This window comes from Streptopelia decaocto (genome assembly GCF_964273445.1).
Source record: "Streptopelia decaocto genome assembly, chromosome: 1".
NCBI classification, from domain to species: domain Eukaryota; kingdom Metazoa; phylum Chordata; class Aves; order Columbiformes; family Columbidae; genus Streptopelia; species Streptopelia decaocto.
In genome coordinates, this window is record NC_138663.1 from 35619950 (window position 1) to 35634438 (window position 14489).

General features: G+C 36.9%; 1 protein-coding gene across 4 annotated transcripts in view; it reads left to right on the plus strand.

Annotated features, from left to right (window-relative positions):
• USP15 (ubiquitin specific peptidase 15) overlaps positions 1-14489 on the plus strand; it is a 65944-nt gene that overhangs the window by 47119 nt on the left and 4336 nt on the right. For all 4 annotated transcript variants that reach the window (XM_082042934.1, XM_082042935.1, XM_082042936.1 and 1 more), the window contains 10 exons: positions 7487-7660; positions 7982-8140; positions 8814-9038; positions 10677-10760; positions 10849-10943; positions 11103-11291; positions 12155-12270; positions 12395-12670; positions 12981-13051; positions 13416-13531. In XM_082042934.1, coding sequence (XP_081899060.1) covers positions 7487-7660; positions 7982-8140; positions 8814-9038; positions 10677-10760; positions 10849-10943; positions 11103-11291; positions 12155-12270; positions 12395-12670; positions 12981-13051; positions 13416-13531 — 1505 coding nt within the window. The remainder of the gene's footprint in view (positions 1-7486; positions 7661-7981; positions 8141-8813; positions 9039-10676; positions 10761-10848; positions 10944-11102; positions 11292-12154; positions 12271-12394; positions 12671-12980; positions 13052-13415; positions 13532-14489) is intronic.

Genomic DNA, 14489 nt, shown 5'->3' on the forward strand with positions numbered 1-14489 from the left:
CTACTGGAGAGTGTCCAGAAGAGGGCTACCAGGATGGTTGAAGGGTTTGGAGAGGAAGCCATATGAGGAGCAGCTAAAGTCACTTGGTTTGTTCAGCCTGGAGAAGAGGAGACTAAGAGACCTCATCATGGCATACAGCTTCCTCACAAGGGGAGGAGGAAGGGCAGGTGCCACACTCTTCTCTTTAGCAACCAGTGACAGAACCCAAGGGAATGGCAGGAAGATGAGCCAGGGGAGGTTTAGGTTGGACATTAGGAAAAGGTTCTTCACCCAGAAGGGTGGTGGAGCACTGGAACAGGCTCCCCAGGGAGGTGTCACAGCCCCAAGCCTGACAGTGTTCAAGAAGAGACTGGACAACGCTCTCAGACACATGGTGTGAACTGCAGAGTTGTCCAGCTCCTGTCCCTGTATATGACTCGATGGTCCTTGTGGGTCTCTTCCAACTCAGGGCATTCTATGATTATCTGAGCTCTCAGACTCGGTTTTTGTTCTTCAGCCCCTGACCATGGTGGTGGCCCTTTTCCACTCTTGCACTGGAGAAGCCTGAACAGGACAGTGCTCCAGCAGCAGCAATCACAAGTGCCAAATAGCGGGGAAGATTTGCTTCCCTTGGCTTCTGACTGCTGCTGCTCATACAGCCCAGCTTACAACTGGCCACCCTTCCCACGAGGATGCCCTGCTGGCTCTTCCACGTTTCCTCACAAAAAGACCACTGGGTCATATTATGCAAAGCTGCTTTCTGGCCAGTCAGTCCCCAGTCTTTAGTGGTATATGAGATTATTCTAAGGTTATCTCATATATAAGGCATCCATAAAATTCAATTTACTCTTGTTTCTAAAAATGTTTTCTTGAGGATACTTGAAGAGAAGATGAACAGTACAGGAAGTAATTCAAATGTTATTTTAGCATGCTGCACCAAAGATGACTAAACTGAAAGGGAGAGGGACACACATTTTGCAGCATCCATCCTGAATAAAAATGCTAAATGTAACTTCTCTTTATTACTGAATTGCATAATTATGCTATTGTAAAGGAAAAGAAAAATAATATTTTTGCGTCTAGTGTGTGAACCAGAATTGTCTTCCAAAAGTTGAATTAAAATAATATTCTTAATACATAATGAAATATTTAATGATGCTACACTGTTCATCAGGCTAGACTGAATAAAACAAGGATAATTTTGATTATTTATTCAAACTGTTGTTAAACTGGCATACATGAATTTGCATGTATGTAGATTTAAAAGTAACCTTGTATGTGAGAGTTAATAAGCATGGTGTATTGCCTTTAGGAATCTTATACATCCTAACAAACTTACTACATTTCGCATCAGGATCCTGTTTTGGTAACTGGATTTTATTCTGAGGTTTGCATTCTAAATCATGTCAGCATTGACTTAATTGGTTTTCAGTTATATCTAGGGAATCAAAATTTCAAATATGTTCTGAGAATTTGTAAAGTAATAAACACAGTTTTGCTGATTCACAAGACAGTGTTCTGTGTAAGAAAATTAGGTGTTTATTGAGCAGGGCAGCTTTTACTTTGGCATAGTACCTTTAGTACGACCTTGTTTTTTCAAATGCATTATTTGCCACCTTTCTTAGCAATTAAGTGTAAAGTATCTTTCAGTTCCACCTACTGTATCTCAAGGGAAGAATTGTTCAGAGTTTAGTGTCATCTAAGAAATCCATGAAAGTGCTCCTTAGTAAAAGTATGACATGTTCTTAACACGCTAAGGTCTTGTAGACTTCTCTTCTACTGTCATCTTCTTCTTGCTGCCACTTCTGTTCATTCCAACGACACTGAAAGCATGCATTTCACTGCACTTATTTGCCACTAATTTCACCTCCTGCTGTTATTGGAGTAACACTGGATTATTCTGGCTAGAAGTGTAATGCCTGTGGCTGAACACATTTGATCTTGTCTAATCTTGGAAGAGATGAAAGGATGGGCCCAGCTAGTATGTGGACGGCAAACTAAGGAATTCTGCTTGGGAATATTGGGTGCTCTGGGCTTTGACCTGGATGATGGAACAGAGTGCACCCTCAGCAAGACTGGAGATTACATAAATTTTGAAGGAGGATGGATACTCCAGATGGATGTGCTGCCACTCACATGGTCCTTAACAGGCTGAAGAAAAGGGCAGCCAAGCACCTCATGAAGTTCAGTCCAAGGCAGTGCAAAGACGCGTCCTGAGAAGGAATAAGCCCAGGCACCAGTACACACTGGGGCAGGGCATGGAAAGCAGCTTGGCAGAAAAGCACCTGCGGTCCTGGTACACAAAAAGCTGGACATGAGCCCTCAATGTGCTCCTGGGCTAAACCTCCTGTGGGCTGCACTGGGAAAAGCAGGGCCAGCAGGTGAAGGGAGGGGATCCTTCCTCTCCACTCAGCACAGGTGAGATACCCCTGGTGTGCTGGGTTCACTTCTGGGCTCCCCCAGTACAAGAGAGACAGGGACCTCGCCTGGAGAAGGTTCCAGAGCAATCATTTATGGGTATAAATACCTGATGGAGGAGAAGAAAGAAAACTGGGCCAAACTCTTTCTCAGTGGTGCCTGCTGAAAGGACAAAAGGCAATGGGTAAAAACTGAAGCACAGGCACTTTTATTGAAATGTAAGAAATTCTGTTTTACAGTGAGGGTTATGAAACACTGGAATAGGTTTTGCAGGGATTCTGTGGAGTCTCCATTCTTGGAGATACTCAAAACCTGTTAGGACACAGTCCCAAGCAACCTACTCTCGGTGACTCTTCTTCGAGTAGGTGGGTTGGACTAGACAAGCTCCAGAGGTGCCTTCCAACCTCAAGTATTCTGTGACAGTTCACGGTTATCACTGTTCTCTTTAAACAAAATAGTTTGCTGCAGAGTTTTAGACTCTTAAATAGTTTCAGATTCTATTCCTGTTCTATTCCAAAAGCTCTACTTTGATCCCTTCCCTTCAGTCAGTGCAGAGTATAATCAATGTAGCTTCCTTCAGCAGAAGCAGAGTTTATTTTATCCACTCTCCTGCTGATTCCCACTTTTCTTGCATCTTCATTCTTCCCAGACATCATTGAAGCACCTTAGTGTTCACATAAGAGCCATTTCTGCTTCAGAAACCACTTTATTGCTCAGACAGCTGCTCTTTGCTCTCATCTCATGTACAGTGAAGATGGTTTGCATCAGAACTGTTAACAGTGTTCCTTGAAGAAAAGGGCCAGTTCCTTACACATGTTGCAGGAGTCTCCAGAGTCTGAAGGTTTTTGCCCTTTAACCACACTTGGTAGAAATGTGATAATCTTGGCAGTTCCTTAAATTTTGTTGCAAGTTGATTAATAGTTCTTCAGTCTGTTGTAAGGTTATGCTTGGCCCTTCATTCTTCTAAGTGATAATTGTAAACAGATATTTGCTTTTCCAAGTAGGGGCTTTCAGTGTTACAAAGCTCAAAACAACTGCAGGAGAGATGGTGAAAAGATGGGTAAGGTCTTTTGTGTTACCACAAACAGCTGCAAGCTGAGCAGGAGTAAGGCCAAGATACCATTTCTCCCAAGTGCTGTTGTCTTCTCACTGTTTCTTATTTTAAAAAAGCAGTAATTCAGTGTTATTTCATATTTTGGTTGTGTTCAAACTTTTGTATAGATTTTTTCAGATTCTTCTGAAAGTGCATCCCATGTGTCTATTTTTAATTCAGTGCTAACACCTAAGGCTTGATTTTTGTTATTGAGGTCTAAATGTCTGCTTTTGCAGATCTGAACATTAAATAAAACGGGAAAGACATAAGGAAGCTTGTGAACTTTATCTAAACATATTGTTACAAATGCTTGAACACATATCAAGCAAGAAAAAGTATTTGGCAGATAGATGTTTTATTCATATTCACTTATGTACATGGCTATGTTCTAAGCTGAAAAAATTGGAAAAATATAAATCTCCTAAAGCATTGCTGTGCTGCCACCTGTAGATGTTTCCTAAGTATTGCTTTGCCATTTTGGTGGGATAGCAGTGATTAGAGCTTTGTGTGAAATGTTGGGGTTTTTTTCTTTTGCAGTGAAAACCTGAGAGTTCACAAAGTTTTTATTTCATGATTCAAAATTTTCATCAGTGTGATTATATAGACTTGACTTTTGAATAACAGCTGTTCTGAGCTTTGCAATGGGGTATATCAGCAATTTTCTTTCTTCAGAAAGCTGATTAACATTCTCTATCAGGTTACTTACCGCTGTGAGTTTATCCAGACAAAACATCTTTCACAAGAACCTGAAGTGATTTGGTTTTTAGTGCTCTGTTTCAGTTGCTGTAGGCATACGGAGTTTGGGTTAAGAGGTGTATTAGCTGAGCATTTTTCACCGTGTCTGACACTAAGCACTTCAGACAAAAGTCAGATAGACAGGTGTAAAGTAATTCACTTTTTCTCCTATTACTTGGATCTTTCTTTCAGTCAGTCAGTTCTTCATCTTTTATTAGAATGTTGAAATGCAAAATTTCTATGCGCCTTGCATGCAGTTTTTAAGTAGAATAGCTGAAGAACCATGATACTTACAGGAACACTCAATTTTAGCTCAATTTCATGATCTTATTGTCTGCATCTCATTTCTGCAGTTCACTGACATAATAGGTAAGGATGTTTGCTTTGAAATATTATTTTTATCATTATTTCTATGTAATATCACTTAAGGGATGTGAATAAATGTTTCCTCATTACCTGAAGATCATAGGATAATTCAGGTTAGAAGGAACTTCAAGAGGTTTCTAGTGCAACCTGCTCAAAAGAACATCAGCTCTGAGGTCAGATGGGGTTGCCTGTGGCTTGATCCAGCTGGGTTTTGAAAACCTCTAGGAAGGCCATGCAGCCTCTCAGCTCCACTGCTGGACTGTTCTTACAATGAAAACTTTTTCATTATATCCTTAACCTTTCTTGTTTCAACTTAGGCCTCTTGTTTCTTGTCTTCCCACTATGCACAACTGTGAAGAGCCTGGTTCTGTCTTAACTTCCCTGTAGGTACTAGATGGCTGCTCTTGGGTGTCCCTGAAATGGTCACTTCTGCAGCCTGAACAAGTCACGATGCTTCAGACATTTCTCACAGGTCAAATTCTCTCAGGCCACTGACCATCTCAGTGGCCCTCTTTCTTCATTAGTTTTATTTTCTTTTAGCAATGAAACAATCAGAGTCCTTGCGAACTCTTTTATCAGAGTTTTCCCATACTTAAATTATCTGGATTTAGAGAAGTAAAGTGTCGCTATTTTTTATGATTTTTCCACCTATATGAAGGTTTCATAGTGCAGGTGGACTTGCTAACAAGGTCATAGTCTAGTATTGGAATTACAGTATTCCAGTAAGGCTACAGCATTGATATATAAGGCACTAAAAATAAAAATTATTTATTGTTCATTTTTCTGTACAATGCCTCCTACACCCTACTAATTACCAGTATGCTCTCTAAACAGTAGGTTATACATGTCTTTACAGGTAATTAGGTCTCCTTTTGACCCAGTAGTTTAGAATTCTTCCAGTGTGTGTGTACACATCTGTATGGACATCAACAATGCATGCAGTGTTGCATAATACAGTTGATAAACAAATTGTGTGAAGCATTGTTTTGTCCAGTCACGTTACTTATCTAATTTTCTTGGAGATTGATTATGGAAGGGATTACATAAGCAATTCTTATGCACAGATTGCTCTGGTACAGAAAAATCTTTTTTTTTTTTTCCCCCAAGTAATTATAATGTAACATGGAACTGTAATTTCAGTGTTAAGCTTTTGTCATGCTGAAGACCAATCCTTCTCTTCTGTAGTTTGTCTCATAGTTGATCTTGGAGTTTCTACATCCTGTTCCATCTTTTCCCATGATCATGTAGCTAAATGACGCATTTGGGTTCAGAGACGGAGCACTTTACAGAAATGTTTTTTGTTAGAAAAGCTTGTGGAAACTGCAGTACCTGAAATAAAATGCCATTCTGTTACGTCTTTGGTTCACAAATGGTTTTCTATAGTTTTACTGTATTTTTTTAACTTTTTTCATTTCTGTTATTCTTCATCTGTCAGTATACTTGTTTATTTACCTGTGTCTGTGTTTTAAAACAAGTGAACAAAAACCCCAAAACCACTAGGTTGAACAGGGCACATAAATATGATTACTTTGCTCTCTAGTAGATTGTCTTGCATCTAAGAGTTCTTTTTTTTTTTTCAATTGATACTTTCCATAAGGCATCAGTTCTTAACTGGCAACACAGATCTGTGAGGTGGGGGTCTGGATCACCATTACTAGGAATAAAAGCTCTTTGCTATGGAGGGGAAAAATGCACTTTTTGCAGTCCTCAGTGTCCAAGGGCCTGCAATTTTTTGCAGTGTTGATAGCCTATGAAAGCTTTAGATGAGGAGGAAGAGAAAGAAAGGAGTGTGATATGGGCATGAAACTCATCTCTTTATAGTATATGACTGGTTTTGCTTTCTAATATGATACAGTTATGATAGGCAGAAGTAGGAATAACCTGTTTTGCCTCACTCAATGAAGTTGTAATTCTTCCAGTTTCAACTGTTGCCGCTTACACAGTGGTGTATGCGAAGCTAAATTTTTTATTCTTCCCCTCATTTGCAGAAGGGCAGCTGAGACTGATGAAATACTTGACCTCTCTTGGAATCTTTAATAGAGGAAGAATGCAGAAAAGCTTATAATGTTTAATGAAGAAACTTTGCTAAATCTAAGGCATGGCATGGGGATCATTTCCGAGTGATGGAAAACTTTTTGTTTAAAAGAATGTGAGGAGTAGCACACAAAAAGTCAAAGTGGTTTCTTAATATTGTAAATCATACTTCAGTGATTACATCCTGCTATCTCTAAGTGCTGACAGAAGAGACAAACTCATGCAGCGTTAAGTCCTTGTCTTAGTCTAAACCAAGGCCCTTGCTTTCCTTGGACTCATTTCAGCTTTAAACAGCTTCACAAAATTTAGAAGAACATAGGAAGGGCTGCACCAATTCTAACTCAAGGTCTAGTCTGTCTGGTATAATATCTCTGTTTTCAACTATTTTCTGCTCACATGTTGTTCTGAATATGGTGTAATTTGATTTAAGAAGCCCTATTGGCTCTCTTTTCCAAGTACATATGTAGTCTGTCATTGAGGCCCTGTAAACTTTGTGCATCTATAACAACTTTCAGCAAGGAGTGTCATAAAGCTATTATTCATGTATCAAGAACCACCTTCTTTTGTTTGTTTGGAACATTGATAGAAGTTGTGTTGTCACATTGTGGTTGACTGGACTGTTACATTTAATAAATTCTGACATAAAGCTTTTGAAAAATATTATCTCTGCATACTTTGTAATGATAGCTACAGCCAGTCTTGGTTTAAAACCATTATTTGTTTCTGGGAAAGACTTTTGCTGCTTTTTTGTTGTTGTTTTTGCTTTTTTGTGTGTGTGGGCATGAGACACGAAGTTCAAACATTCTTTGTTTAGAAGTAATTCAAATCACTGTTCTAAAAATTCCTTATTTCTCTTTACAGTGTCTGAGCAACACACCTCCTCTCACAGAATACTTCCTCAATGATAAATACCAAGAAGAGCTGAATTTTGACAATCCTTTAGGAATGAGAGGTGAAATAGCAAAATCTTATGCAGAGCTTATCAAGCAAATGTGGTCCGGAAAATACAGCTACGTTACCCCAAGAGCGTTTAAGGTCAGTAAGGAATTTAACCTGAATATACATTGCTAATTTGGTTTTGTGGTTTAAGTATACAAAACTTTAAAAAATATGCAATAAGAATTTGAATGCAGTCCATTCGTTTAACCGTTAAAACACTTATATATTTAAGTAAGTGTCAACTGTCCTTGTGTTTTGGTCTTTGAGAATTAGTTTTGGCTTCCTGTCTCCGTTGAAAAGCTTATCTTTTATAATTTTATAAGTTTTGCCTTTTCAGCTTTCTTCTGTAGCATCTCAGAAGTATCTGTTCTTTATAACAAGTAAGGTACCAGAAGTATTTGTATTTTTTTTTTTTAGACACAAGTGGGACGATTTGCACCACAATTTTCTGGTTATCAGCAACAAGATTGTCAAGAGCTACTGGCTTTTCTCTTGGATGGATTACACGAGGATTTGAATCGAATTAGGAAAAAGCCTTACATTCAGTTAAAGGATGCAGACGGGAGACCAGACAAGGTAGTGTTTTTGGTGTTGATCTTCATTTTAGTCAAGGCTCCATGTTGCAAGATACTTCTACATGATTGTTCACTGAGAGGTTGGGATATTGGTCATGTGTTGCTTTTTCTGGACGAAATTTCAGAACATAAGCTAAGACTTCAAAAGTGAGATCTTGTTCAAGTACCCGTGTAAATTCCTGTTTATCTGGAAGATAATTGTAGGGGTGGGAGGTTGTTAAAGCTTTGTTAAGACCTTTTTGTTCAACGCTGAGTTCAGCTGAAAAAACTATTTCCATTCTGTTCTTTTGTTCTTATATCTACAGTAGGCACGGTTCTGTCTCACTTTAGGGAAATTCCTCTAGCATTGAGCTACAAGCATATTATAGATAACTTCTTTTGTAACGAGTATGTGTTACTTCAGATGGAATTTTTAGTTTTAGCTTTTGTCTTGCCTCAAGCCACTTCAAGTCTCTCTCAGACTACGCAATACCACTGGCAGAATCTCTGTCCTGGGAAAACCTTACACCTTTTACCCTATGATCCTGATAGTAACATATCTTACAGAGTCCTTTGGAGGGAGATTTCTATGTTTAGGTGGTAGCTGAGAATGTTCTCTCAAGTACTATTACTAGTAATTCTCTCTATTCATTTCCTACTACTTTGTCATAACCCAGCTCATGCTTTAATTACAGGTGGTTGCTGAAGAAGCCTGGGAGAACCATTTGAAAAGAAATGATTCCATCATTGTAGATATATTTCATGGCCTTTTTAAATCCACCCTAGTTTGTCCTGAATGCGCTAAGATATCTGTAACCTTTGATCCCTTTTGTTACTTGACACTTCCATTGCCCATGAAAAAAGAACGCACTTTGGAAGTGTATTTAGTTAGAATGGATCCACTTGCAAAGCCTATGCAGGTAAGCCTCTCGGTTATTGTACAAAACTCCTGATTCATGTGGCATTAACAATGAACCTGAGTTCCTTTACCTTTTTTAAATTTAGAAGTACAATAAACAAATCCAACGAGCTTTGGTTTTCTGGTATGTGTTCTAAAGTCCTACTTAGAAAGCCTGAAGAACATTGTATATACCTTCTTATATTTCTGTGAGTTTCAAGGAAGATATTGGTAATTTCTTTATGGTTGTATTAATGACGCTTCTTAATCTTTAAAATGTATGCTCTCCTAATTTTTTATCTTAGGGTTTCTACCATTAATTTGTATGGTTATAAAAACAATGTTTATACACTTAATCCAAACTGAATTCCTCAGTTTCTTACCCTCAAAAGGCAAATATTGGTAATAAGGTGTGCAAAAAAAACCAAAGGCAAGCAGCATACTAAATATATTATGTAGTCCTGAATTATTCTGTGCTAATTGTACATAATAGTAAAAGAAAAAAATTCAGATGAGATTTCTTTGTAAAGGCTATCTCTTTTGCCTTTTTTAAGGAAGGATGGTATTATAGACCGTAGAATGGCATGAAACAATGTACATAGGTTATGGTAACAAAATAAGGAGGAAATGGTTCTAGCTGTACATTATGGGGTAAGCAAGGATAGGTTAAATAAGAAAGATATGAGCAGTTAGGCAGACTTGCAAAAAGGCTTTAACACATGAAATCAGAGTCTTATCAGAAGGAATGGGGAAAAGGGAGTGTTCGTAAAGGCAATATAAGTTAGGGAAGTCAAAGATAAATGAACATGTAGTAACTAGTGGGAGATGAGCCTGCTAGAAATTTAATTATTTGTGAGAACAGGTTTGCACAAGGGACACACAGTAGTTAAAGGTGACCATGTATGACGTGTGAGATGGTTCTACAGCGATGAATAGAGTTTGGGAAGAGCTCAGGTTCAGTGGAGCTCTTGTGAATCTAAATAACTCTAAGACTTAAGGAGATACCGAACACATGCTGTACTTGGCGATTCATTACAAAGTTAAAATACCTCATTTCTAATTAATCCTGTCTTTATTTATTATGCAAATAACAGGTAAGAGTCCTGTGTGGAATTTCATTACAAACTGCAGGTGTACAGCACTAAGGGAAGCCACAGAGAGGTTTTATTTGTTAATTGTCAGGTTCTCTCTCTGCATGTGAAATTAGAATTCAGTCTTTACCCACTGCCTGCCATTGCTTTTTTCCCTAGCAATACTTTGTAAACTACGTGTGTTGTATTCCAAATTTAAGAACCTAGCCCATAGCATGCATACGATTTAAATGCTTAAATATGTGCTGTTGAAATATAAATCCAAGAAGTTGGTGCTGTTAGTCTTCTTATGGAGAAAGTAAAATAACATTTAAAAAGGCATTGTATAAACTAATAAATGTAGCATTCAAAATGTGTGTGTTTGTATGAGTGAAGTTGTGAACGTAACTGCTACATCTTCAGCAGCTTTCAGAATTTGTGTTAGTTGATTTACATACTTTACACCTTAAGTTCAAGAATCTGAAAGAAGTACGTGAAGTATGTTGAACATGTGATAAGTTGTTTGGGTTGTTTTTTTCTCATGTATATTTGTTCTCTTAAGAAATTAACATGGCATTTATTTTTTTTAGTACAAAGTAGTTGTTCCCAAAATTGGAAATATATTGGATCTTTGCACAGCATTGTCTGCTTTGTCTGGTGTTCCTGCAGATAAGGTAAGAGTGATTTCTTATGAAGCACAACAACAAACATTTTGACATGTATCAACCTGATTTAATGATGTATATTCCATTTTCTTTCTAGATGATTGTTACTGATATATACAATCACAGGTTCCACAGGATATTTGGCATGGATGAAAATCTAAGTAATATTATGGAACGTGATGACATTTATGTGTAAGTACATGTCTCTTTGCAGCCTGTTTAGTTATTTGCAAAAGTTCAAAATCTAGACATAAAGACAAACCTTGGGGGTTGTATTATTTTTAAATTTTTTCCCTTTGTAACCTTTTAAGTGACATTTGTCCTTTGTATTTCTGATTGTTTTTCTTTTAGATTTGAAATTCCAATCAACAGAACAGAAGATACAGAACAAGTTATAATTCCTGTTTGTTTAAGGGAAAAGTGCAGGCACACTAGCTACAGCCATAGTGGTTCTTCACTGTTTGGTCAACCTTTTCTCATAGCAGTGCCTAGAAACAATACTGAAGATAAATTGTATAACCTGCTGCTGCTAAGAATGTGGTAAGGTTATTGTTTAAAGAAAAATACGTTTGTTATGAATAATCCTAAGAGTTGGAGTCACTAGGCACTTATTTTTACATGCATTACTAACAGCCAGTTAGATTGGAGTACTTAGCCTTTTATTTGCTTTCTGTTAAAGATATTAAATCTAAAATTTTAGCCACTTTTTAATGTGAACTATTCTGGATTTTAATTTTGATTTTTTTTTTTTAGCATGACCTCATGCAAAAAATATTCCAGAAGATCATGGCGAGTCAATCTGTATTGTCAGTTTAGGGGAATTAATTCTGCTGTATACAAAGCTGTTTGTTAGGGCTTGGTAAAATGGAAATGTTTTACCAATTCTTCTGCTATGGTTATACCTCCTGTCTCTACTATACAAGTTTATATACTAATTTATGTTGTAAAAATACATGGTAGAAACTTTCTGAAACTAGATTGGAAGAAGTGTCATTATGTGGAAGAAATTGTACAACCTCCAGTTAAAATTTATCCTTCATTTTCTGTTGATGTAACTTTCTCAGTAAGTGAACCCATATTTTTTTCTGTGTAAAAAAAATATATATATGGTTAATGAACAGATAAATAAGTGATTTCTGGACAGAGACACCAAGATTTAAGTTGCATAAAATCAAGAACTGCCAAAAACACAAGATCATAGACAAGCAGAATTTCGGATGTGTCTGTAACAGTAAACATGTTAGTCAATAAAACTATTCATTCAGAATAAATCAGAAAGGAGTGCAGGAATACAGTACACTAGAATGGATTTGCTGTAACCATTTAATTATCTGCTTTGAACAATGTAAATATTTTTAAATCATCCATTGATTCTAACTCTTGCTCTCATTTGTTATATTTAGCCGATATGTAAAAACGTGTACTGAAAGTGAAGACACCGAAGGATCCCTACATTGCTGTAAGGACCATGGTATCAATGGAAATGGCCCAAATGGCATACACGAAGAAGGATCTCCAAGTAAGACTGGAATATCTAGACTGGTTCAGTATTTTGTGTTCAATTTGAAACTGAAGTCAGCTCTGTAGTGTCTTTCAATTATTTTTTCTTCCTCATTTCTTCCTCCTTCTTCCATCTGTTTCAGGTGAAATGGAAACAGATGAACAAGATGACGAGTCCAGCCAGGATCAGGAGCTTCCTTCAGAGAATGAAAACAGCCAGTCAGAAGACTCAGTTGGAGGTGACAATGACTCTGAAAATGGATTATGTACTGAGGATACTTGCAAAGGTCAACCACTCACGGGACACAAAAAGCGATTGTTTACATTCCAGTTCAATAATTTAGGCAATACTGACATAAACTACATCAAAGATGATACCAGGCATATTAGATTTGATGATAGGCAACCTAGGCTTGACGGTAAGTCATGGGGAACAGCTTGGACAGCATTTGACTCTGATTCTTTTTTCTGACTCCACTTACATAGAATAGTGTTTCATTCTCTCTGTGTACTATTTGGTATATCTTTTTTTTCCAATAGTAAATTCTGTATAAATAATTGTTATTGTAATTAATTATTAGAAATGCAGAAATTGTGTGTGCTGCAATTTTTCATCTTAAATTCATACTAGCATTGTGTAATTAATTTTGAAGAGTGTTTGCCCAAAGTTAATACAGTTTCATGTAAAGCAAGAAATAGTATTAAGAAAAAACATGTTTTTAATCTTAGAAAGATCTTTCCTTGCTTTGGATTGGGATCCTGAATTGAAGAAGAGATATTTTGATGATAGTGCAGCAGAGGTAAGCTGTTTATGTTGCTCCCCTTTCCAGCACCAATAAAACATAATGTGAAAAATACAACTTCATTAATGTGACATAAGAGATTGTAAGTCTTCAAAAGAACAAGCTATATATCTTTTTTCACATTATTTGTAGTAAATATGTTGTCATAAATAAAATTCGTTTACACATCTAAGTAATTAGGAAATTTTAGGCTTACTAATTTGGAAGTAAATCTGAAGCTGTGAAAGCTTTTTGCTTGAATGGTTTCTGATGAGTTTTTCCATATGTAGGAGCTTTGTAGTTACTGTTTACAGTAAGACGACATCACTAAAATGAGTTTTATTTCATTTGTTCTCTTAACTCAAGAAATACTTCTCTTTAGGATTTTGAAAAACATGAAAGTGTGGAATATAAGCCTCCCAAAAAGCCTTTTGTGAAATTAAAAGATTGCATTGAGCTGTTCACAACAAAGGAAAAACTAGGTGCTGAAGACCCATGGTAAGGACAAAAAAATAAAATTGTTATGTTCTATGGTGTGTTTCTCGAAACGTAATCAAAACCAGACTTGAATGTTAGCTGAGATACCTAATTGATTTCTTAATGATATTTTGAATCTTGTACTTCAAAGCATAGTTGAAAATTCTCAAAGTGTTTTCTATTTTGATCCGTTGCTTAACTAAAATTGTTACAATATGCAGAAGGTTGTGTTTGTATGGGAGATAATTAATGCATTTAGAACTAGGGGGAAGGGGCTGATCCATAAGGTATTCTAGTCTGTGAGCTGTGATCTACAGTGAATAAATAATATTGTGCCAAATCCAATGCAGTGGTTTAAACAAATACTCCTTTCTCAAATGAGAAAGGTTGGTGCATACTGAAGAATTTTTTATGCAAATACCTAACTTGCCTTGCATTGTTCTGTCAAATAGAGGTGTGCTTACACTAGAGGGTTTGTGAGATGAGGGATGTCTGCTGTGAGTAAAACCTCCCAAGTTCATGTTCCAAACATTAAGTTTTTGGCAGAGATTTTATTCTGATTGATAGTTCTTCCAAACTATGATTTAGAATCATATCTGAATATTCACAGTTATAGGAAGCTCCTGTAAGATCCTTCTTCTCCAGGAATTTTCTAGCAGATAAGGAACCTTCATCAACACCTGAAGCTCAGAATTAAGTTTGAAAAGAGGGTCTACCACTTTTTCTTTTGTGAAGTCTTTTGGAGACTTCCAGACTTTATCACCAGAGATGTTTCCTTTATTCAGGCAAGGTAGGGGGGCTGACTTCCAAATTATGGGTTTTTTTTTCCTGTCTTGGCCAGATTATACAACACTGGATAGACTATTTGAGATACCATATAACTCAAGTATGGTGAAGTGCTTCCATTTTTTGCAGCACCTTTTAAGTAGAGTATTTAAACTACAAAAATGCACTGGAGCAGTTGCTACTAGACAGATCT